This window comes from Cololabis saira, chromosome 2, assembly GCF_033807715.1.
Source record: "Cololabis saira isolate AMF1-May2022 chromosome 2, fColSai1.1, whole genome shotgun sequence".
NCBI lineage: Eukaryota > Metazoa > Chordata > Actinopteri > Beloniformes > Belonidae > Cololabis > Cololabis saira.
Window position 1 is genome coordinate 55,544,750 of NC_084588.1, and position 25,570 is coordinate 55,570,319.

The following is a 25,570-nucleotide window of genomic DNA, read 5'->3' on the forward strand; positions in this document are numbered from 1 at the left end:
ATCTGTTTGGCCAGCAGTTTTCCACTCACACTCCGCTGGGTTTGAATGGGGGGCCGTGGGGTGTGTTTGTATGTGCAGGTGGGGGACGGGGGGCTGATGAATAGCAGAAAATGTCCTGGACGCTTCACGCTCTTTGTTTTCCTGACATTGGCAGCGGACCAGCCGGCCGGCCTGGAGGACGAGGACCAGCCGGAGAAACGCGCCGATCTTTCCTGCACTTTGGAGCAGCTTCCAGCCCAGACAAATGCAGCAGGTCAGACACTCAGACATGTAGATGTGGTTGTGGGCGACGAGGGGACGGACCCGGGGAATATCGGCTCAGGTTTCAGGCGCCAGGACTTTTGCAGGATTCTTCACATTTTTCTTTTAGCTTCTATTTTTGTTCCACCACCGAAAACGTCTTGAGATGTCTCTGATTCTGACGGTGCTGGACAAGTTGTCTTACTTTCTGTCCCTGATAGCGTTTTGCGTCAGCGTGTCTCACAGCTGGCTGAAGTGAAAGGCAAGGAAAGGCAAGTTTATCTGTGCAGCACAATTCAACACGAGGTAATTCAAAGTGCTTTATCAACATTAAAAGACACAATTAAAACATAAATAACAAATAAAATGAAATAAAATGATAAGAAAAGAGGATGAGCTGCAGCTGCCTGGTAGATTTATTGTTCAGGCCTTTAAAGATGCCGTTGAAATAATCCAACCTACTGAAAATGAATGCATGAATAAGTTTTTCCATGTCTTGTTTAGACAGAATCTCCTTAATTCTAGCAATGTTTTTTAGGTGGTAATAGACAGATTTAGTGATAAACTTTAGATGGCTGTTGAAGTTCAGGTCTGAGTCAATAATTACACCAAGATTTCTGGCTTGATTTGTAGCTGTCAATGACATGGAGCCAAGGTGAGCGCTGATCTTTTCCCTTTAATTTTTAAGGCCAAAAATGAACCTCTGTCTTTTCTGCATTTAGCTGGAGAAAATTCTGGCACATCCACTCATTGATTTGGTGAATACAGTTACTCAATGAGATCAGGGGCCTGTAGTCATGTGGTGACACTGAAATATAGAGCTGTGTGTCATCGGCATAAGTATGGTAGGAAATGTTGTGATGTTCCATAATCTGAGCTAGGGTAGCATATAGATGTTGAATAGAAGTGGTCCGAGAATAGACCCTTGAGGAACCCCACATGTGATCTGGGTTCTCTCAGACTCGTGGTTTCCTATTGACACAAAAAAACTCCTGTGTTTTGTTTTCTTTCTTTCTTTCTTTCTTTCTTTCTTTCTTTCTTTCTTTCTTTCTTTCTTTCTTTCTTTCTTTCTTTCTTTCTTTCTTTCTTTCTTTCTTTCTTTCTTTCTTTCTTTCTTTCTTTCTTTCTTTCTTTATCCTTTATTCCATTCATTAAAAGAAAAACTAAACAGTTGAATATAATTACAACAAATCTATATCCTTGAATGAAAGGGAACAAAAAGAAAAATAAGCTGATTTTATCCGTCCCTTTTTCCTAAGAAATCACATTTCAATTAATGTAATAATAAAAAAAATTACAAATTACGCAATTTAAAAAACAAAACACTTTCCAATAAATGTAATTTAAAAAATAAACAAACAAACAAAGAAAACAAAACCAAAACTACAACAAAATTATAAAATAACACAAAATATCTGTCGTCAAACACAGATAGTCGTTTCTTTTTTGATTCAGAGAAAAATGACAATGGAGCTAAAAAGAGAGAGAAAAAAAAAAGAAAAGCCACCTAACTTAACAATTATCATGATATTTCTACATCAAACTGGCTTTTATTTTTCTTTTAAATATAATGTTTGATTTTCATTCTTTGTCTTCTGGATCCAGATTGTTCCATAAACTGAACATTTTACAGAAACACAACGTTCCATTAATTTGGTCCTGAATTGTTTTGTTTAAAGATCTCTGTTCCTTTTAACTTATACTTATTTTCTCTTTTCTCAAATGTTTTCTGTATATTGATTGGCAACATTTTCTTATGAGCTAATTTCCACATAATTAGCAGAATTCTGTGATTCCACTAATTCAAGACATTTCAACAGTTGTAAATGAAGGAATGATGGATGTGAAGGACGACTGTTTAGTCTTTATCTTGTCCTGCAGGAGTGACTGAAGGAATGATGGATTTGAAGGGTGACAGTATAGTTTGTATCTTGTCCTGCAGGAGTTTTGAAGGGTGACAGTATAGTTTGTATATTCTTGCAGGAGTGACTGAAGGAATGATGGATTTGACTCTATAGTTTGTATCTTCCTGCAGGAGTGACTGGAGACGACCACCACGACCACCACGACCACCACGATGCTGCAGCGGAGAATCCCCTTCCTCGCTCTCGCTCTGGTTTTCTGCGTCGCAGCCGCCGAGGACTTTGACTGGACCAAGAACGAGAAATCATCTTTTCATTACGGCACCTTCCCGACCGGTAGGATGTTGATTATTCACACCACTAACCCACAAACTGTTGGTACAGTATGCGTGCAGACACTTTGGGAAGTAGGAGCCACGTTAACGTCCATCTCACAGCATCTTCACATGTTCAAACCTCCACTTCTCTCTCAAATAGTGAAACAAACAGCGTAATAATGAGATTAAAAGCTCAGGATCACTTACTCAAACGGACACATTTGTTGGTTCTTCCACTAAAGAAAGAAAAACCCACAATGGAATAACCTGAAAGTGACAAAAGTCACTGAAGTTCAGCGGTGTCCAACCAGTCAGAGGCTACGATTGGTTCCTGTTACTGCAACATCCACTACCCATGATCCCTCACTCCATCCACTACCCATGATCCTTCACTCCATCCACTACCCATGATCCTTCACTCCATCCACTACCCATGATCCTTCACTCCATCCACTACCCATGATCCTTCACTCCATCCACTACCCATGATCCTTCACTCCATCAACTACCCATGATCCTTCACTCCATCCACTACCCATGATCCTTCACTCCATCAAATACCCATGATCCTTCACTCCATCCACTACCCATGATCCTTCACTCCATCAAATACCCATGATCCTTCACTCCATCCACTACCCATGATCCTTCACTCCCTGCACTCTCTCTGAGACATAAAAATACCCATAATCCCTCACTCTCTGCTCTCTCTGAAACATAAACATACTATTAGAAAACGAAAAGGTGAAATCCTGCAATCTGATTGGTTGTTAATGGATGGATGGATGGATTCAATTTTAATAATCCCCAAAGGGGAAACTTCATTGCCACCATGGCCACAACAATCCAACATAAAACAATCATCAATACACGTTAACAATATCTCCACCAGGGACAGCAGTGGATCAATACAACAAAATAACCAGAAAATGACCCCCCCAAAAAAACTAGAGATAAAGAATACAATCAATTTAAAAGTGCAATGTGCAGGACAAGTGTAGCAGCAAATTAAACAGCTAAGAATATAAATGCAATTAAAAGTGCACTGTACAAGAGAATATGTCAGCAAAAGAGTCTAAAAGAGTGGCTGCAGTTTAATGTGCAATGTGCAGAACAAGCGTTAATATATATTAGTATTAGTGTATATATTAGTATTAGTATATATTAGTATTAGTGTATATTAGTAAATATTAGTATTAGTGTATATATTAGTATTAGTATATATTAGTATTAGTATATATTAGTATTAGTATATATTAGTGTAGCAGCAAGACATGACATCAGCAGTCCAAGTTAAAGTCTGCAGGAACAAAGGACTAAATCTCTCTGTGGAGCATCTGGACAAAAGAACTAACTGTTAACTTAACTGTGGTATAATGATATGATTGGTTGTTAACTGTGGTATAATGATCTGATTGGTTGTTAACTGTGGTATAATGATCTGATTGGTTGTTAACTGTGCTATAATGATCTGGGGCCTCATTTAAAATGGAGTGCGTAGAATTCATACTAAAAGTGCACGTACTCTCAAAAGCCGAAAATGCCGTGCGCAAAAAAAAATCCGGATCAATAAAACCATGTGCACGCAGACTTCCACGCAGTCCAGCTGGAAGGTTGCGTAGCTGAATCCGCTTCATATCCCGCCCCTTTACACGCCCAGAAATGCATATGGATGAGCCTGCTGAGCATGCGCAGTGGCTTCCTGCAGCCTGTTTGGCGCAGATCCATGGTTTGGCGTCAGAATAAATGAGAAGTAGCAGCCACCGTGACACTGACTTTCACGGAGACCTAGATGTTGTAGATGATGTGGAGGACAGGAAAACCACATTATTTGGTGGTCACAGTAAAAGTTAGAATAAGTATATAAATAGTAGGCTATACAATAAAATAAAGCGAGTGAGTGGCAGTACGCCGTTGCTGCGCTAAACGCCGTGAGTTCCCCGGCGCAACAGGGGGGACATGTCCCCCCGTCTTTTCAAAATGATGTATTTGTCCCCCCCACTTTTTACAGTTTAAAAACTAACGGTAGGATCAGCAAATCATCAAGACACTCGGGACGGCAGCCCGGCAGCCCCCGCTCCCCCTCCTCCCTCCCGTCTCCCCTCAGAGCTGCTCTAGGCTGATTTATGGTTCCGCGTCACCAATGCAGAGCTTACGGCGTAGGGTACGCGGTGACGCGCACCTACGCCGGACCCTACGGCGTAGGCTCTGCGTTGGTGTGACGCAGAACCATAATTCAGGCTTAAAAGTAAACAACATGAGCGCACGTACCCGTGCATGACAGGCAGACACACACGGGGAGAAGGGACTATTTCTTTAATTTTTATTTTTTTTTTAACTTTATCCTTATGAACGCAATTGTTATATAGTCCAACTTTCCTTATTTTAATCAGAACACTTTCTTTTTTCCTCTTCGGCGTGGAGTAGTGGGCTCGGAGCGGCATTCCCCCCCGCCCCCCCCCCGCCGCCTGCTCCGTTATCAGCACTATTTCATTATAAGTCATATATATGTTGTGATATGTGATGACATTATTAAGAGTATGACATGAATCTGGCTTCATTTCACCACCTCACAGCCTGCGTCGCCAGTTCCCCGTGTCTTAAGTAAATTCTTACGGGAGGGTCCTGGTTGCCGTAAAGATACGCAGATTTTTCGGTTAGTTTTTTCTTTTTAGATCCGAGGATTTGCGTAGAAGTCGGCTTCCGCAACTTTCAGGCGCTTTTTCTGCGCAAGCAAGCTTTATAGATGAGGCCCCAGGTTGGTTGTTAACTGTGGTATAATGATCTGATTGGTTGTTAACTGTGGTATAATGATCTGATTGGTTGTTAGCTGTGGTATAATGATCTGATTGGTTGTTAACTGTGGTATAATGATCTGATTGGTTGTTAACTGTGGTATATTGATCTGATTGGTTGTTAACTGTGGTATAATGATCTGATTATTGTCCAGGCTTCTCGTGGGGCGCCGGCAGCTCGGCCTACCAGACCGAAGGCGCCTGGAACTTGGACGGGAAGGGCATGAGCATCTGGGACGCCTTCGCCCACAAGAAGGGCAAGATCTCGTCCAACGAGACGGGAGACTCGTCCTGCGAGGGATACTACAAGTTCAAGGTGGACGAACGTCTGGTCCTCCAACAACCACAGAATCAGAACATCTTAATCTTTAATCTAAATCCACACGTTTCTCTGGTTTGTGTTTCAGGACGACATCAACCTGATGAAGGACATGAAGCTGAACCATTACCGCTTCTCCATCTCCTGGCCCAGGATCTTACCGAGCGGACTGAGAAGTACAGCCCTCACTTCCTGTTATATATATACTTATATATTTATATAAAACCAGCCCTCACTTCCTGTTATATATATACTTATATATTTATATATAACCAGCCCTCACTTCCTGTTATATATATACTTATATATTTATATATAACCAGCCCTCACTTCCTGTTTCCTTCAGGATAATTATATATATACTTATATATTTATATAAAACCAGCCCTCACTTCCTGTTTCCTTCAGGATCATTTCCTTTCTAAAATAGACCTTCTGAAGTTTTCTAGGAAACACCAGAAACAAACCTTTTTTGTATCTTAATAATAAGAATAATAACTAGAAAAATTCAGGACATTTTGATTTGGGCCCTCCTGCCCATCCGTCCCCTCTCGCTGCTTTGGTTAATTTACGTAAATCACAGTTTCATGAAATTTGAATATGTTGTAGTCGACAGCGAGGCGAGTTTTGAAACATTTGAATCATGTCCCTACGATAACCTGTTGCCTAGCAACAAGCGTCCAAAGTCCAAAGTTAAATATCTCAAGAACTGTAATAATTGGCATAATGAGGTTGAAAGATGTTTTGGTCCGAAGTGAACCGAGTCTGGAAACATTTAAATGATGTCACTACGATAAAGTTCGGCCGAGCAATAAGCTAAAAAAACCCAACGAAGGCTGTTCTATTCTATTCTATTCTATTCTATTCTATTCTATTCTATTCTATTCTATTCTATTCTATTTTGTTCTGGCTTATTCTATTCTATTCTATTCGGGTCTATTCTATTCTATTCTATTCTATTTTGTACTATTCTATTCTGTTCTATTTTGTTCTGGCTTATTCTATTCTATTTTATTATTTTCTATTCTACTCTATTCTATTCTTTTCTTTTCTTTTCTGTTCTATTCTATTCTATTCTTTTCTATTCTACTCTATTCTGTTCTTTTCTGTTCTATTCTATTCTATTCTATTCTACTCTATTCTATTCTATACCGACGGCCAAAACTAACGTCAACTGTTTCCGTGTCACATGTTGCAGGTGAACACATGAATGTTTCCATGTCACATGTTGCAGGTGAACACATGAATGTTTCCATGTCACATGGAGGTGAACACATGAATGTTTCCATGTCACATGTTGCAGGTGAACACATTAATGTTTCCATGTCACATGTTGCAGGTGAACACATGAATGTTTCCATGTCACATGTTGCAGGTGAACACATGAATGTTTCCATGTCACATGTTGCAGGTGAACAGATGAATGTTTTCATGTCACATGTTGCAGGTGAACACATGAATGTTTTCATGTCACATGTTGCAGGTGAACACATGAATGTTTCCGTGTCACATGTTGCAGGTGAACACATGAATGTTTCCATGTGACATGTTGCAGGTGAACACATGAATGTTTCCATGTCACATGTTGCAGGTGAACACATGAATGTTTTCATGTCACATGTTGCAGGTGAACACATGAATGTTTCCATGTGACATGTTGCAGGTGAACACATGAATGTTTTCATGTCACATGTTGCAGGTGAACACATGAATGTTTCCGTGTCACATGTTGCAGGTGAACACATGAATGTTTCCATGTGACATGTTGCAGGTGAACACATGAATGTTTCCATGTGACATGTTGCAGGTGAACACATGAATGTTTCCATGTCACATGTTGCAGGTGAACACATGAATGTTTCCATGTCACATGTTGCAAGTGAACACATGAATGTTTCCATGTGACATGTTGCAGGTGAACACATGAATGTTTCCGTGTCACATGTTGCAGGTGAACACATGAATGTTTCCATGTCACATGTTTCAGGTGAACACATGAATGAGAAAGGAATCAAATACTACAACGACCTGATCAGCCTGTTGTTGGACAACAAGATCACGCCCATCGTCACGCTGTACCACTGGGATCTTCCTCAGGTGAGTTTACCTGGATTTACCTCACATGAGTTTACCTGGATTTAGCTCAGGTGAGTTTACCTGGATTTAGCTCAGGTGAGTTTACCTTTCACCTCAGGTGAGTTTACCTGGATTTAGCTCACGTGAGGATTTAGCTCAGGTGAGGATTTGATTTGATTTGATTTGATTTGAAGATTTAATTTCAAACATGCATGATAAAAAAAGAGTACAAAAAAGTGAAAAAACAGAATACAAATACATTTTTCAATCAGGACTTTTACTTTAATTCACTACATTTAAAAGTTAAAATATATATTTTTACTTTGTAACTTTGACATTTGCCACAAATTAAAATAATCAAAGAATTATATTTTGCAAGAAAGACCGTTTATGTTTGGTGTTGTATTCTATACCAGATTTCATTCACCTGAAAGTAAAATAAAAAAACAAGGGGAGGATAATTTTTGGTTGTGTTGCTTTTTTCATGCGTACTATAAAATACTTGTACTTTTACTTTTTTTACTTGAGTATATTTTTTCACAAGATACTTTTGATACTTAAGTACATTTAATGTGAGCTACTTTAAGACTTATACTCAAGTCATTTTCTTATGGGCGACTTTAACTTTTACCAAAGTCTTTTTCAGTTTATGTTATTTCTACTTTTACTTAGTTACTTTTTTCCAGTACTTTATAAACCTGTGATCGCCCTTCTGTCCACGACTCCACAGATGCTGCAGGACAAATACGGCGGCTGGCTCAACGCTAGCATGATCAACCACTTCAACGACTTCGCCAACTTGTGCTTCGAGAGATTTGGAAACAGAGTCAAGTATTGGATCACGTTCAACAACCCGTGGGTACGTTAGCGTTAGCAACCCGTGGGTACGTTTGGCCGTGAGGCCGACCGGTGGCTAACGTGGGGAGTTTGGACCGGTGGCTAACGTGGGGAGTTTGAGTGTCTTGTGTTCCTAACGTGAGGAGTTTGGGTGTCTTGTGTTCCTAACGTGGGGAGTTTGGGTGTCTTGTGTTCCTAACGTGGGGAGTTTGGGTGTCTTGTGTTCCTAATGTGAGGAGTTTGGGTGTCTTGTGTTCCTAATGTGGGGAGTTTGGGTGTCTTGTGTTCCTAACTTGAGGAGTTTGGGTGTCTTGTGTTCCTAACGTGGGGAGTTTGGGTGTCTTGTGTTCCTAACGTGGGGAGTTTGGGTGTCTTGTGTTCCTAACTTGAGGAGTTTGGGTGTCTTGTCTCCCTAACGTGGGGACTTTGGGTGTCTTGTGTTCCTAACGTGGGGAGTTTGGGTGTCTTGTGTTCCTAACGTGGGGAGTTTGGGTGTCTTGTGTTCCTAACGCGGGGAGTTTGGGTGTCTTGTGTTCCTAACGTGGGGAGTTTGGGTGTCTTGTGTTCCTAAAGTGGGGAGTTTGGGTGTCTTGTGTTCCTAACGTTGGGAGTTTGGGTGTCTTGTGTTCCTAACGTGGGGAGTTTGGGTGTCTTGTGTTCCTAACGTGGGGAGTTTGGGTGTCTTGTCTCCCTAACGTGGGGAGTTTGAGTGTCTTGTGTTCCTAACGTGGGGAGTTTGGGTGTCTTGTGTTCCTAACGTGAGGAGTTTGGGTGTCTTGTGTTCCTAACGTGGGGAGTTTGGGTGTCTTGTGTTCCTAACGTGGGGAGTTTGGGTGTCTTGTGTTCCTAACGTGGGGAGTTTGGGTGTCTTGTGTTCCTAACGTGGGGAGTTTGGGTGTCTTGTGTTCCTAACGTGGGGAGTTTGGGTGTCTTGTGTTCCTAACGTGGGGAGTTTGGGTGTCTTGTGTTCCTAACGTGGGGAGTTTGGGTGTCTTGTGTTCCTAACGTGGGGAGTTTGGGTGTCTTGTGTTCCTAACGTGGGGAGTTTGGGTGTCTTGTGTTCCTAACGTGGGGAGTTTGGGTGTCTTGTGTTCCTAACGTGGGGAGTTTGGGTATCTTGTGTTCCTAACGTGGGGAGTTTGGGTGTCTTGTCTCCCTAACGTGGGGAGTTTGGGTGTCTTGTCTCCCTAACGTGAGGAGTTTGGGTGTCTTGTGTTCCTAACTTGAGGAGTTTGGGTATCTTGTGTTCCTAACGTGGGGAGTTTGGGTGTCTTGTCTCCCTAACGTGAGGAGTTTGGGTGTCTTGTGTTCCTAACGTGGGGAGTTTGGGTGTCTTGTGTTCCTAACTTGAGGAGTTTGGGTATCTTGTGTTCCTAACGTGGGGAGTTTGGGTGTCTTGTGTTCCTAACGTGGGGAGTTTGGGTGTCTTGTGTTCCTAACTTGAGGAGTTTGGGTATCTTGTGTTCCTAACGTGGGGAGTTTGGGTGTCTTGTCTCCCTAACGTGAGGAGTTTGGGTGTCTTGTGTTCCTAACGTGGGGAGTTTGGGTGTCTTGTGTTCCTAACGTGGGGAGTTTGGGTGTCTTGTGTTCCTAACGTGGGGAGTTTGGGTGTCTTGTGTTCCTAACGTGGGGAGTTTGGGTGTCTTGTGTTCCTAACGTGGGGAGTTTGGGTGTCTTGTGTTCCTAACGTGGGGAGTTTGGGTATCTTGTGTTCCTAACGTGGGGAGTTTGGGTATCTTGTGTTCCTAACGTGGGTAGTTTGGGTGTCTTGTCTCCCTAACGTGGGGACTTTGGGTGTTTTGTGTTCCTAAGGTGGGGAGTCTGGGTGTCTTGTGTTCCTAACGTGGGGAGTCTGGGTGTCTTGTGTTCCTAACGTGGGGAGTTTGGGTGTCTTGTGTTGCTAACGTGGGGAGTTTGGGTGTCTTGTGTTCTTAACGTGGGGAGTTTGGGTATCTTGTGTTCCTAACGTGGGGAGTTTGGGTGTCTTGTCTCCCTAACGTGGGGAGTTTGGGTATCTTGTGTTCCTAACGTGGGGAGTTTGGGTGTCTTGTCTCCCTAACGTGGGGAGTTTGGGTGTCTTGTCTCCCTAACGTGGGGAGTTTGGGTGTCTTGTGTTCCTAAGGTGGGGAGTTTGGGTGTCTTGTGTTCCTAACATGGGGAGTTTGAGTGTCTTGTGTTCCTAACGTGGGGAGTTTGGGTATCTTGTGTTCCTAACGTGGGGAGTTTGGGTGTCTTGTCTCCCTAACGTGGGGAGTTTGGGTGTCTTGTCTCCCTAACGTGAGGAGTTTGGGTGTCTTGTGTTCCTAACTTGAGGAGTTTGGGTGTCTTGTGTTCCTAACGCGGGGAGTTTGGGTGTCTTGTGTTCCTAACGTGGGGAGTTTGGGTGTCTTGTCTCCCTAACGTGGGGAGTTTGGGTGTCTTGTGTTCCTAACGTGGGGAGTTTGGGTGTCTTGTGTTCCTAACGTGGGGAGTTTGGGTGTCTTGTGTTCCTAACGTGGGGAGTTTGGGTGTCTTGTGTTCCTAACGTGGGGAGTTTGGGTATCTTGTGTTCCCAACGTGGGGAGTTTGGGTGTCTTGTCTCCCTAACGTGAGGAGTTTGGGTGTCTTGTGTTCCTAACTTGAGGAGTTTGGGTATCTTGTGTTCCTAACGTGGGGAGTTTGGGTGTCTTGTCTCCCTAACGTGGGGAGTTTGGGTGTCTTGTCTCCCTAACGTGGGGAGTTTGGGTGTCTTGTGTTCCTAACTTGGGGAGTTTGGGTGTCTTGTGTTCCTAACGTGGGGAGTTTGGGTGTCTTGTGTTCCTAACGTGAGGAGTTTGGGTGTCTTGTGTTCCTAACGTGGGGAGTTTGGGTGTCTTGTGTTCCTAACGTGAGGAGTTTGGGTGTCTTGTGTTCCTAACGTGGGGAGTTTGGGTGTCTTGTGTTCCTAACGTGAGGAGTTTGGGTGTCTTGTCTCCCTAACGTGGGGAGTTTGGGTGTCTTGTGTTCCTAACGTGGGGAGTTTGGGTGTCTTGTGTTCCTAACGTGGGGAGTTTGGGTGTCTTGTGTTCCTAACGTGGGGAGTTTGGGTGTCTTGTGTTCCTAACGTGGGGAGTTTGGGTGTCTTGTGTTCCTAACGTGGGGAGTTTGGGTGTCTTGTGTTCCTAACGTGGGGAGTTTGGGTGTCTTGTGTTCCTAACGTGGGGAGTTTGGGTGTCTTGTGTTCCTAACGTGGGGAGTTTGGGTGTCTTGTGTTCCTAACGTGGGGAGTTTGGGTGTCTTGTGTTCCTAACGTGGGGAGTTTGGGTGTCTTGTGTTCCTAACGTGGGGAGTTTGGGTGTCTTGTGTTCCTAACATTGGGAGTTTGGGTGTCTTGTGTTCCTAACGTGGGGAGTTTGGGTGTCTTGTGTTCCTAACGTGGGGAGTTTGGGTGTCTTGTGTTCCTAACGTGGGGAGTTTGGGTGTCCCGTGTTCCTAACGCGGGGAGTTTGGGTGTCTTGTGTTCCTAACGCGGGGAGTTTGGGTGTCTTGTGTTCCAGTCCATCGCTGTGGAGGGATATGAAACCGGGGAACACGCTCCTGGACTGAAGCTGAAGGGAACCGGAGCCTACAAAGTGGCCCATCACATGATCAAGGTGAGGTTCACGGTTGGTCAACGGTTTCCAGGGTCGTGTTGCTTATAGGACGAAGGAAATATGCTACATTCCAATGTGGGACAGACAGAAGTAAGGCAAGGCAAGGCAAGGCAAATGTATTTATATAGCACATTTCACAGGACGAGCATGGACTCAATGTGCTCAAATACATAAACAAAGAAATAAACAAAATGACAAGGTTACAATAACAGAAACAGACAAAAGGATGTCAAGAGAAAAACAACAATAATTCCATTATAACAAAAATGCTATCGCTCAGCCAATCATTTAGAGTTTAGTCAAATGGCTGCGCAAAAAGGTAAGTGAGGGATCTGTCCGGTATGTATTCAGCATGTCAACCATGTAGGAGGGAGCTCAGCCATTCCTAGATTTAAAGAATATAAGAACAACTTTAAAATCTACTCTTTGTTAACAGGGAGCCAGTGAGGAGAGGACAAAACAGAATTCTGGCCGCAGCATTTTGAATAAGCTGGAGTTTATGTAACACTTGCTTTGTTAGTCCTGCAAAAAGTGCAATAATCTAATCTACTGGAGATAAAGGCATGGAGCAGCTTTTCAGACTCTGATTGTGCACACTGTTACCACTGTGACAAATTCCTATGTGTTTAACACAAATGGCAAATAAAAGTAATCTGAATCTAAATCTTTGACGGAAAGCATCTTACTTTAGATATATTTCTTTTTTTTTTAATATCTTTTTATTTCACAATAATTTTCACAATTCACATTTTCACATGCAGGATTTCTATTATACCCACATTCCTACCCTCCCCATAATTACCCTAGGGAAAAAAGAAAAAAAAAAAAAAAAAAAAAAAACATACATTAAGGGAGAACAAAATTAAATAAATATTAAAAAAAAAGATAAATAAATAAAACAATATATAATGGCAGCAACAGCGATATCAAACTATATATATATATATATATATATATATATATATATATATATATATATATATATGTATATATATATATATATATATATATATATATATATATATATATATATATATATATATATATATATATATATATATATATATATATATATATACATACATATATATATATATATATATACAAACATACATACATATAAGGCACAAGTTCAAAAATAAAGATACTCATTGGTCCCCTTTGGAAAAATTATCCAGTTTTGAGAGTAATGGAAACCAAAATTCTTGAAAAATATGAGCACGGTTGTATTTTTCTAAAGTTAATTTTTCCAATGGTAAAAAAACTGAAATTTGATCAAAAAAAACTTGAAAGTTGGAGGGGAATCATCTTTCCAAAGTAAAAGTATGCATTTCTTAGCGAAGTATGTGATCATAATTAATATCCTGCTTTTTTTCCGGTCTAAATAAAGATCCAGTGTGTCATTTAATAAATACAAATTGGAGCTTAACTCAAAATTAATTTCTAATACTGATTGTGTGAAGGAATGAATTGATTTCCAGAAACTTATTAAAAGATACACATTCCCAAAACATATGTACAAATGTTCCATCGATTCTTTTACATCTTGGACTTTTTGAAGAGATATCCTTTGACATTTTGTGCATTTTAATTGGAGTTAAATAAAGGTTGCGAATAAATTTAAAATTCGCCTCTTTAATTTTATTACTAGTAAAAGGAAAATGTATATTTTCACATATATTTAACCAAGTATTTTCTTCAAAGACCATCCCCAACTCCTTCTCCCATATCTTCACTAAAGTTTGGAAAGATGACAAACCTCCTTGTGATAAAATATTATAAAACTCACTGATCTTTCCTTTAATTGTGTCTGAAGTTATAAATATGTCCTCTATTTCAGATAGTCCAAGTCGAATTTTATTAGCTTTGATAAGTGACTGAACAATGCTCCGTATTTGTAAATATTTAAGTTTTTGTCAGGGATGTTGTATTCTGATTTTAAGTCAATTAATGATTTTAATTGCATTTTCAAATTAAATAAATCCTTAAACTGTTTTAAACCAGAGTTTGCCCATTCACCTATGTTGATATGTTTGATATTCAGATCTGGATTTTGATAAATAGTGGAATGAATTGAAGTACAGGTGGTAATACAGTTTTTTTCCTACAATCTCTCCGTGCTAACAGGGTATTAAAAACAGAGAAACATTTGTCTATGTTTTTTATTTTTTCAAACTTATTCATAAATATAAGAGAGACCAGTGGCAGGGGTTCGAAAAACTTTGCCTCCATTTGGACCCACCGAGACTCTTGTCTCCCCAATGCCCAAGATACCAGATTCCTTAACTGGGCTGCCCAAAAATAATATTGGAGATTGGGGAGGTCAAGACCTCCCATAGATTCTGGTTTCATTAGGGTCATTAGACTGATCCAAGGTTTTTTATTGCCCCAAATGAATTTTGAGATGCCGCTATTTAATGGTTTAAAGAACTCCACAGGTAAAAAGCATGGTAACATCTGGAAAAGAAAAATAAATCTTGGTAGAACATTCATTTTAATAGTGTTTATGCGCCCTAATAGTGACAGTGGAAGAGAAGACCAGGTTAACAGCTCTGATTTTATCTTGTGTACAATTGGAGTGTAATTTTCTTCAAACAGATTATCTAAATTGGGAGTAATATGTATACCCAAATATTTAAAGCCCCCTGGTGTCCAATGAAAAGGACAAGATGTAAGCATTTCTTCTGTTGGTGTCATGTGTAAGAGAGCAGCATTAGATTTACTGAAATTGATCTTATAACCTGAGTAACTTCCAAACTGTTTAATTGTGTTTTGCAAGTGTGATATTGATTTCCCTGGGTCCGTGATGTATAAAAGAATATCATCTGCATATAAGGAAATTTTATGTTCGTTATTATCGACCTTTAAACCTTGAATACTTATGTTGTCTCTTACTCTTGCCGCCAAAGGTTCGATCACCATTGCAAAAAGCAAAGGTGACAAAGGACAGCCCTGCCTTGTCCCTCTAGATAAAGAAAAAAAGTCAGAGCACCTGCCATTGGTTATTACTGCAGCTTTTGGACAATTATAAATCATTTTAATCCATTCAATGAAATTAACACCCAAATCAAATTTATATAAAACAGAAAAAAGAAATATCCACTCAACTCTGTCAAAAGCCTTCTCTGCATCTAAAGAAAGAAGAAGAGAAGGCTCCTGGCGGTTGTTGAGAGAATTAATTATATTCAAAACTCTCCTTATATTGTCAGAAGCATATCTCCCCTTTATAAAGCCTGACTGGTCTGGATTGACCAACTTAGGCAAAACAGAGTCCAGTCTTCTTGCTAATAGCTTAGTGATGATCTTATAATCATGATCCAAGAGACTTATAGGTCTATATGACGAGCACTGTAGAGGATCTTTACCACTTTTATATAAAACACTAATATGTGCTAAATTCATTGATTGAGGAAGTAATTTTTTATAACAGAAATTGTTCAACATTGTCAAAAAAATAGGTTTAATCTTTGACCAGAATTCCTTATAAAATTCAACTGAGAAACCGTCCGGTCCTGGACTTTTATTTATAGGCATTGAATTGATTGTATCCAGAATTTCTATTTCTGTAAATGGGGAATTCAAAAGGAGTCGATCTTGAGCACTTGCTTTTGGTAGATTAATATATACTTTAGATATATTTCTGAGATGATAGAAGGCCGTTCCTGGAGACATTAGCTATGTGTTTCTGGAAGTTGAAATCAGCATCTAAAATAACACCCACGTTTTTCGACAAGCTCACAAGTAGGTCATGAATGAATAAGAAAACCGCATGCATGAGGGCAGGAGAGGGGTCATAACTGTGACGGGGAGAAACCTGGAGATTCAGAGGAGGATACTTACTCTCAGGGAAATGTTTACAGAGGACCAAGCTCCTACCGGACTGATATATGTCACACACAAGTTTGGTCTTTTACACACCTCCAATTTACCCTTGGACCTCGGACCAATTGCTTTCTTTCCCACAAAAAAAGGAAAAGGACTCCATGTATGAAGATGTCATTTTTCTTTTCTACATAATGTCTTTTCTGTATGTGTTGACTGCCTTTTCCATACAAAATAAAAAAAATAAAAATAAAGAAATATGCTAGATTCCAGTTTCTGATGGGCAACAACATGTACAGCTAACAAAATGAATCCATTAATTTACCATTCACATTACATTCACACCCGAGATTTGGAACCATCTAGCGCCTCCTCATGGACTAGCGAATCACTGGACATGGACGTCCCCTGGATTTGCACCAAAGACCACAGTTTTTACGTGATATTATTGTGTGCAACTTAAAAACCAAAGAAACTAAGACTGAACATTGTGAACATGGTTTGTGTCTCGTCGGCAGGCTCACGCTAAAGTCTGGCACACGTACGACATGAAGTGGAGAAGCAAACAAAAAGGTGGGAGAACCGCCTGCTCAGATCCGTTTTCATGTTTGTGTCTGTTTGTTGTAAATGAAGATGTTTCCAGCGCCCGTGTCGTTGTCCAGGTCTGGTTGGGATCTCTCTGACGGCCGACTGGGGAGAACCGGTGGACGTGTCCAACCAGAGAGACATCGAGGCGGCGCAGAGATACATCCAGTTCTACATGGGCTGGTTCGCCGGGCCGCTGTTCCACGGAGACTATCCTCAGGTCATGAAGGATTACATCGGTAGGTCCGGGAGACGCTGCACACCTGAGCTAACATCACACTAATCCACACAACAACCTGAACGCCTTTAAGGACAGAATAGCTGGAGGTTTCTGCTATTATGAAGATTATTAGACTAAAGAGTTGCATCATTCAAATAAGGGTGCAATATTAAGGGTGCACAATGATATTGCACTATCTCTTGATGCCAAGTGCCCAGTTGTTTTAGTACCGTATTTTCACGACCATTCGGCGCACCGTGTGAAAAGGCGCACCCTCATTTTTGTGTGTCATTTTTAGATTTAAAACACACATACGGCGCACCGACCCAAAAGGCGCAGTCTACAGACACGGAGCTGCAAACACGCGCCGCAAAACACACACACACACGCTGCAGAACACACACACAAGCACACAAGTGTGCTTATTTATAAATAGAGCGGGAGCAAAACTTAGTTTGATTGTATTTTATTTTGTACATTAATCAAACCCTTCAAAGTCCTCATCCTGTTTCTGCATTAAAGAGCTCCGCTAATTCAGCTGCGCCAGTCCGAATTTCCTCGGTGTCAGTCACTTTCTGCACAACAGTAAATAAACTTTTCATACCCTGGTGTGTGGATCCCCCACCGCGCAGACCCCATCTCTCCCCGGCGCAGATCCCGTCTCTCCCCGGCGCAGATCCTGTCTTTCCCCGGCGCAGATCCCGTCTCCCGTTCAATTTTAATTTCTTCCGCCAGCGCTACTGCTTTCAGTTTTCCCTTTACCGTTCTCATGGTGGCCGTCCACCTTACATTACCGTAATACAGGTAATAGATACGGCGCACCGTTTCATTGGGCGCGCAGCACATTTTTAAAAAGAAAAAATAATTTTATGTGCCCCTTATGGTCGCGAAAATACGGTACTACTAGATCTACTACTACTAGTACTACTAGATCCACTACTACTAGTACTACTAGATCTACTACTACTAGTATTACTAGATATACTACTACTACTAGATCTACTACTACTAGTACTACTAGATCTCACAGCAGCCTTTGATACAGTGGACCACACAGTCCTCCCGTCACGCCTGAACAATCATGTTGATCTCCACAGCTCTGCACTCGAGTGGTTTACTTCGTATTTGTCTGATAGAACTTTTTCTGTGATGACTGGTCTCTCTCTCTCTCTCTCTCTCTCTCTCTCTCTCTCTCTCTCTCTCTCTCTCTCTCTCTCTCTCTCTCTCTCTCTCTCTCTCTCTCTCTCTCTCTTTTGCGGCGTCCCTCAAGGTTCTATTCTTGGTCCAATTCTTTTCTCTTTATACATGTTACCACTTGGGTCTATTATAGCCAGGCACAACCTATCATTTCACCGCTATGCATATGATCTGCAGATCTATCTGCCATTGAAGCCCAGAGATACTGATGCACAGAGTTTTCCTGCATGTTGCTAACATCCAGCAGCGGTCGGACCAGAACTTCCTGCTAGCATGTTGCTAACATCCAGCAGCGGTCGGACCAGAACTTCCTGCTAGCATGTTGCTAACATCCAGCAGCGGTCGGACCAGGACTTCCTGCTAGCATGTTGCTAACATCCAGCAGCGGTCGGACCAGAACTTCCTGCTAGCATGTTGCTAACATCCAGCAGCGGTCGGACCAGAACTTCCTGTTTAAACCAGGATAAGACAGAGAGCGTTGTGTTTGGGGAAACTGTGACGACTAGCTTTAGCTTTAGCGCATCGTCCTCGTCTTTCAGTCCTTACGTCAGAAATCTGGGTCTGATTTTTGATAGTTTTTTTAAATTTGACAAACAAGTTGATGACGTTGTTAGGACAATTTTTTAGCAGTTACGCCTCCGATGTTAACCCCCCAGGCAGGAAGAGCGGCCAGCAGGGCCTGCTAACCGATGCTAACCGATGCTAACCCCCAGGCAGGAAGAGCGGCCAGCAGGGCCTGCTAACCGATGCTAACCGATGCTAACCCCCAGGCAGGAAGAGCGGCCAGCAGGGCCTGCTAACCGATGCTAACCGATGCTAACCCCCAGGCAGGAAGAGCGGCCAGCAGGGCCTGCTAACCAATGCTAACCGATGCTAACCCCCAGGCAGGAAGAGCGGCCAGCAGGGCCTCGGGGCCTCCCGGCTGCCCGTGTTCCTGCCCGAGGAGAAGAGCTACGTGAAGGGAACCTGCGACTTCCTGGGCCTGGGCCACTTCACCACCCGCTACGTGACCCAGAGGAACTACCCGTCCGGCCTCGGGGACAACTACTTCACCGACCGGGACCTGGCCGAGCTGGTGGACCCCAAGTGGCCCGACCCCGGGTCCGAGTGGCTCTACTCCGTCCCCTGGGGGTTCCGCCGCTTCCTCAACTTCGTGAAGGTACGAATCTCTGCAGCTATTCCCCTCCAAATAATAAAAATGAATAAAAGTAATAAAAACAAAAATAATAAAAATAAATATAAGTAATAAAAATAAAAATAATAAAAATAAATATAAGTAATAAAAATAAAAATAATAAAAATAAATAAAAGTAATACAAATAAACGAAAGTAGAGCAGAGGAACCATGACCTTGACCTGTGACCTTGACCTGTGACCTTGACCTGTGACCTTGACCTGTGACTTTGACCTCTGACTTGTGACCTGTGACCTTGACCTGTGACCTCTGACCTTGCCCCCCCAGAGCCAGTACGGGAACCCCATGATCTACGTGACGGAGAACGGCGTGTCGGAGAAGATGCTGTGCACGGACCTGTGTGACGACTGGAGGATGACGTACTTCAAGGAATACATCAACGAGATGCTGAAAGGTGCCGGTCCTGCTGGTTGGTGAGGCTGGTCGTCATGGCAACACCTCGGGGTAATAAACCCTCTGTCTCCCCCCCAGCGGTGAAGGACGGCGTGAACGTGAAGGGCTACACGGCCTGGTCTCTGCTGGACAGCTTCGAGTGGGACGAGGGCTACACGGAGCGGTTCGGCCTCTACTACGTGGACTTCAGGAACAAGAACAAGCCGCGCTACCCCAAGGCCTCGGTGCAGTACTTCAAACGCATCATCAGCTCCAACGGCTTCCCCAACCAGAGAGAGGTGAGCGAGGACACGCCCTGAACACGCCACCAACACGCCCAGAACATGCCGTTGCCGCGACGCCTTTGCCGCGACGCCTTTGCCGCGACGCCGTTGCCGCGATGCCGTTGCCGTGACGCCGTTGCCGTGACGCCGTTGCCGCGGCGCCGTTGCCATGACGCCGTGACGCCGTTGCCATGAGGCCGTTGCCGCAATGCCTTTGCCGCGACGCCGTTGCCGCGACGCCGTTGCCGCGACGCCGTTGCCGCGACGCCGTTGCCGCGACGCCGTTGCCGTGACGCCGTTGCCGCGACGCCGTTGCCGCGACGCCGTTGCCGCGACGCCGTCATGGAACCCTGCCACACTACAAACATTCACAGACCGGGGTCGGATCAAAACACAGGTTTTATTCCCCACTTCTCCAGCCAAATGCAGTTGCTGGCCAGCTCTCTGCGCTGCAATTAACCCCAATCTGCAGATAAAACTAGTTTTTTGAGGAAAAAATATTAACTATTTGTAGCTGCAGAGGAAAAACATTATCTCACGAGGAAAACAAGAATATTGCTCACGCCTCGGAGCCTCTTCAGCATAATATAGCAGTCAAAAAAGAAAAGAGAAGTAAGAGTGATACAAAACATGTACTGTATGTTGTACTATTATATAAATGTATTGAAACACATGGCGAGTCAAACATTTACCAAAGCAGCTGCCAAACACTCCTAAACAAGGTAGCCGGAGACGTGGGTTCTGCAGAACTGCGGCAGTAAATCCTTCTTAAGAGTGCAGCTCCGACGAGGAGTTCCATTCTTTAGTAGGGATTTCATATGGATCCAGACCGTTAATAATCAATATTTTCTCCATATACCGCTCCCTGGCTTCCTTGTTTAAGGTTCCCGGTAAATTCCAGTTCCTTTCCAGCAGTTTAACATCTTTTTTTTGCGTTCCGTCTGTTCACTTGGTGAAACAGAAAAGCGTCCTATCTTCTCTCAAAACAAATGCAGCGACGGGACAGGAGTTTTCCGGCAGTACCGCTGGTGCTCATGGGAAACATAGTGTTCTTTCTGGTAAAGCACTACCGCTTTTGTCCAAAAGATGCCGCCAAACTCAGAAAGCTGAAAGTTATATTGTGCTGCTTTAAATTGTACAGTCAAACTACTTGATCTACTGTATACATACCGTACATTTGTTATTATTGATAAAGGTTGTCAAGTTAAATGGCATGTTGTTATACGGTCATTTTGTACCAACGATACATCTGGGATGGGGAGAGGTTTGAGGGGGGGGGGCCCAATTCAGTCAGGGACGGCCCTGACACCAGAACCGCATCGGTAGCGGCTCCCAGGGCTAACCGGTGAATTTTATAAACTGCACAAAGTAAAGTACGGATCCTTAACTAACTACGACACCGGTGAGCTCCAGATACCAACATTTATTATTTGAGAAATATTTGAGAGGGGAAGATTTTTTTTATTAAGCACTTTGAGAAAAAAGTTGAAATGTTGAGAAAAAAGTCGAAATTTCATCAATAAAGTCAAAATTTCGCCTTATTTCCTCAACATTTCAACTTTATTCAACAAATTTAGACTTTTTTCTCAAAATTGTATTTCAACATTAATCTGGACATTTTGACTTTTTTCTCGAAGTGCATAATGAAAAAAAAAAAACGTTATTATGGTCTTTGGGAAAAAGGTGGAAATGTCTAGAAAAAAGTCGAAATTTCATGAATAAAGTCAAAATTGAGACTTTTTTCTCAACATTTTGACTTTTTTCTCGAAATTGTGCTTCAATATTAATCTCGACATTTCGACCTTTTTCATTTTTTTCAAGTGCATAATGAAAAAAAGAATCTTCCTCCTCTAAAATATTATTTGTATTTTCCTCCTGCCCGGCCCTGATTCTCTCAGCGCCGTGTTCTTCATGATGATCAGGAGAGTCGACTGCAGCCGCTGGACGGTCCAGTCTGAGGAAACATGCCGTTAGACTTCTGTTATAGTAACGGGTCGGACCTGACTGGTCATTGGAATCTAGTGGAACAAACAGGAAACCTGACAGGTCATTGGGACACTGGGTCCCCTGCACCCATGGTTTGACTTTTTTCTCGACATTTCAAATTATTTCTCAGAATTTCGACTTTTTTCTCTCAAAATTTTGACTTTTTCTCGACTTTTTTCTCAAAATTTTGACTCTTTTCTCGACATTTCGTCTTTTTTCTCAAAATTTCTCAAAAACGGATATTTCCCCCTCTACGTTTATAAAAATGCCATCATTTCCAGGAACCTGCATAAATATCTGTTAAGGTGCTATGAGCAGCCAAACCTACAGGGGGCAGTGTAACGAGAACATAAAGTCATGCTAGCCAATCAGAATCCTGGAAAAAAACATCAACAAATGACACGAGTAACTTCCAGTTACTTCCAAGATGAACCAGAGTCTTTGGTTTGGAGTGACAGAGAAGTGGAGTTACTTTTAAGTGTGACTTTAGAATATAAAACAGGTAAAATACAAGAAAATATTGACGGTTACAAACTAATTGTAACCACAGGTGTCACTCATGACGCTGGTGACGTTTCTGTCTCATAATGTGACGTTCTGAAGAATAAATGTCCGTTTCTCTCCGTTTACAAGCAAACGTGAAGACGGAGGTTTTAAAAATCTACACTTTGGCCGGAGTTTTCAGAAATGATGGTTTTTGGAGACTTTGAGCTTCGTTTTCGTGTAAAGGAACGGACAAAACACATGAAAACACCAGCGTTTCTGATACGTGGAAACGGGGATTAAGCTGGACTTTAGTTGGTATCTGCATTTACACAGCTGTTGACCTTCCGTTCTAAAGTATCTGATGTTTAATGTTTTGTCTCTGCAGGTGGAGAGCTGGAAGAGGAAGGCCGTGGAAACCTGCTCGTCCAGCAACCAGCTCCTGGCGGCAGGTCAGTACGGCGTTAATACGGCGTTAGCGCCGGCTCCAGACGCCTGGGGGGGCAAACCAAGGAAAATTCCCAAGCTTTGATTCCTTCACTAACAGGGTTTTTCTTTGTTTTGCCCCTCCAGCTAGAAGAAAGTCCCAGGGAGATCAGGAACATGCAGGGATGAGAAACGCTTGGCCAGTGCATGATGAAGTTTAGGTACAAACGCTGACGTGATGCTGTGAAAATAACATTTAATTCAGTTTAAAATGCTTCGTTGATCCCTGGAGGGATTGAGTAACGTGGTTCCTCTAACCTGCTCCAACCCCGATAAAGACAGGATGTTCTCCGACCTCAGTCCTGGGGGGTTAATGACAGTCTGAACGAGGACTTAAAGGACTTAAAGACACCCTATGCAGTTCCTCGTCCTCCTGCAGAAACATGCAAACATGTTTTCTAGCACCTTCATAGATAAGAGTATTATAAATGTGCTTAGTTTTGATGTTTTTCTGGTCTTAATGTCTGAATATACTATCCTTATGTTTGTATTTACAGACGCTAGGACGTCTTAGTGAGTTGTTGGTTGTTTCACGCTCAGAGCCGGATTAAATAAATGGACTACACTAGGCAGACTGTGATTTTTGTTCCCCCTCCATCGATGTTATTTATGAATTGAAATCTTAAACTTACCAAAGTTACTAATAAAAGTTAATTCACATTTTACATAGCATAGTCATAGTCAAGTTGGTTCTTTGTATTCCAAAATAAGTCATGTGTTGTATATTAAACAGTCTATCAGACTATTTTTTGATTTTTATTATTTATACGTTATTACACCGCTCTATTAAATGCTATTAAATTATCCTTATCTTATCAATTGCGAGTATCATTGTCATTTTCATTCCCTGATGGAAATTTCCTGAATCTGTCTCGTTCTCTCGACATTGTGTGACAGTTTGTTCCAACTCCACCGTCTGGATCAGAGCAGCTTGTGTCTGCGCTTGGTCTGATCAGTTGTATTGAACAACAGACACGCGCATCATTGCACATATATTTATTGATATGCACAGACTAGTACACATTTAGGTCTGTAATGGAACGTGACTGTTGATATTTATGAGGGAAAAAAGGAAAAAAATTTGAAAAAAAAAAAAAAAATTGAAAAAAAAAAAAAAAAAAGGCCCATAGCGCGAGGTTCGCACACCCCTTGCGGCGGCCCTGTGCGTATGTATGCCTATATATATGTATGCATACTAAATATAGTAATAATGCACATATATATATGCCTTAGGTTTTTACCGGCATGGTATCAACCACTAATATGTGTGCAGACAAAAAAAATATATATATATATATATTTCTTTTTTTTTTTTTGTCCCTCTGTCTGGGCCCCCCCCGTCAATCGGGCCCTAGGCACATGCCTAGTTTGCCTTTGTGTTAATCCGGCTCTGATCACGCTGCTGCTTTTTTATTTATTTATTTACTATGGATCCCCATCAGTCGTCACTGCAGTGAAGACGATTCTTCCTGGTCCAACATTTACACATAAAACAATAAAATACAATCCTTACAATTAAAACAGAACTAAATCTAAACTAAAATCATCTGAGACGTGATGGAATTCAGCCCTTAAACTGTTGAAACCAGTCAGAACCAAACAACAACAAATATTCAATTTTACACTCAGTTTCAGAATAAACCAAGAGTTTCAGAATAAAGTTCTGCTTTTCTTCATTTGTTTTTGAATCTAACTTCAGTTTCAGTTTTCACTTTCAGTTTCAGTTTATTTTCAGACATCACAAAAAAAATAATAAAAATAAGACAAACATCAAAATAGCTTTTACAAAATTAAAAATAAAATAAAAATAAAACTTACAACAAGGAAACAAATACACTGTTCAAAGAAAACATTACAAAACAAAAATATATTCCAATATACAAATAACATCCAGATCTAAAGAGGTTTAGCTGATCAAAGCTTATTCATTACCCTCAAAAAGATTATTTAAAGTAATGAAATAAAAGCAAGAAGTCAGAGATAAGTGACTGCGAGTAAAACAAATGACCTCCGTGGAGATAATAAAGATTCCTGGAACCTCGAGAAATAAGAAAGAAAAAGTTGCAGTTACTTGTTTCCTTCATCCCTGAATAATCAAATCACCAAATAAATGAATAACAAATCAACATGAAGCATCACCTCGTTACTCTGATAGAGAGAATCATCCTTCTTTTCAAGGTTTTTCTAAATAAGGTTAAGGTTCTACATGATTTCAAATCCCTCTCCAAATTATTCTATCCATCATCCATCCATCTCCTGAATCTCTCTCCTCTCTGAGCTCGGAACGGCTTTGTCTTCAATTCATTAATTAGCAGAAGTTTATTCCAGTGTTTTCCTGCTCTATGATCTGTTCCTGCTGTGTTTACACCCTGATTCTAGTTTTATATTTTATTCTGGTTAAATGTTCCAGACCCTGATTCTAGTTTAATAGTTAAAGTTAAAGTTTATTCTGGTTAAATGTTCCAGACCATGATTCTAGTTTAATAGTTAAAGTTAAAGTTAATTCTGGTTAAATGTTCCAGACCCTGATTCTGTTTAATATTTTATTCTGGTTAAATGTTCCAGACCATGATTCTAGTTTAATAGTTAAAGTTAAAGTTAATTCTGGTTAAATGTTCCAGACCCTGATTCTAGTTTAATATTTTATTCTGGTTAATTGTTCCAGACCCTGATTCTAGTTTAATAGTTAAAGTTAAAGTTTATTCTGGTTAATTGTTCCAGACCCCCTCATCGGTCACATGGAGATGGTGACGGAGATCGTGGTTCCAACCGTCTGCACTCTCTGCATCCTGCTGAGCGCCGTGTTCTTCATGTTCCTGCTGCGGAGACGCCTCTGAGGACCCTGGACCCCCACAACCCCCCCATGTCCCCCCTGGACCACCT

At 41.7% G+C, this 25,570-nt stretch overlaps 1 protein-coding gene across 4 annotated transcripts; it reads left to right on the forward strand.

Annotated features, from left to right (window-relative positions):
• The first annotated feature begins 102 nt into the window (after nt 1–102).
• On the forward strand, nt 103–25,570 carry LOC133421948 (lactase-like protein). Of its 4 annotated transcripts, XM_061711787.1 has the most exons (15): nt 104–253; nt 2,276–2,438; nt 5,370–5,530; nt 5,622–5,709; nt 7,521–7,630; nt 8,340–8,468; nt 11,962–12,057; nt 16,398–16,452; nt 16,542–16,703; nt 18,766–19,040; nt 19,344–19,470; nt 19,548–19,747; nt 22,590–22,653; nt 22,775–22,848; nt 25,409–25,545. In XM_061711787.1, exons 2-14 carry the CDS (start codon nt 2,318–2,320, stop codon nt 22,846–22,848), a joined length of 1,662 nt encoding a protein of 553 aa, XP_061567771.1. In that variant the 5' UTR covers nt 104–253; nt 2,276–2,317; the 3' UTR covers nt 25,409–25,545. The 4 variants fall into 4 exon arrangements, with proteins under 4 accessions (XP_061567747.1, XP_061567771.1, XP_061567755.1 ...); XM_061711763.1 differs by lacking the exon at nt 22,775–22,848 and having other exon boundaries at nt 103–253; nt 25,409–25,570; XM_061711771.1 differs by lacking the exons at nt 104–253; nt 22,775–22,848 and adding an exon at nt 264–546 and having other exon boundaries at nt 25,409–25,570.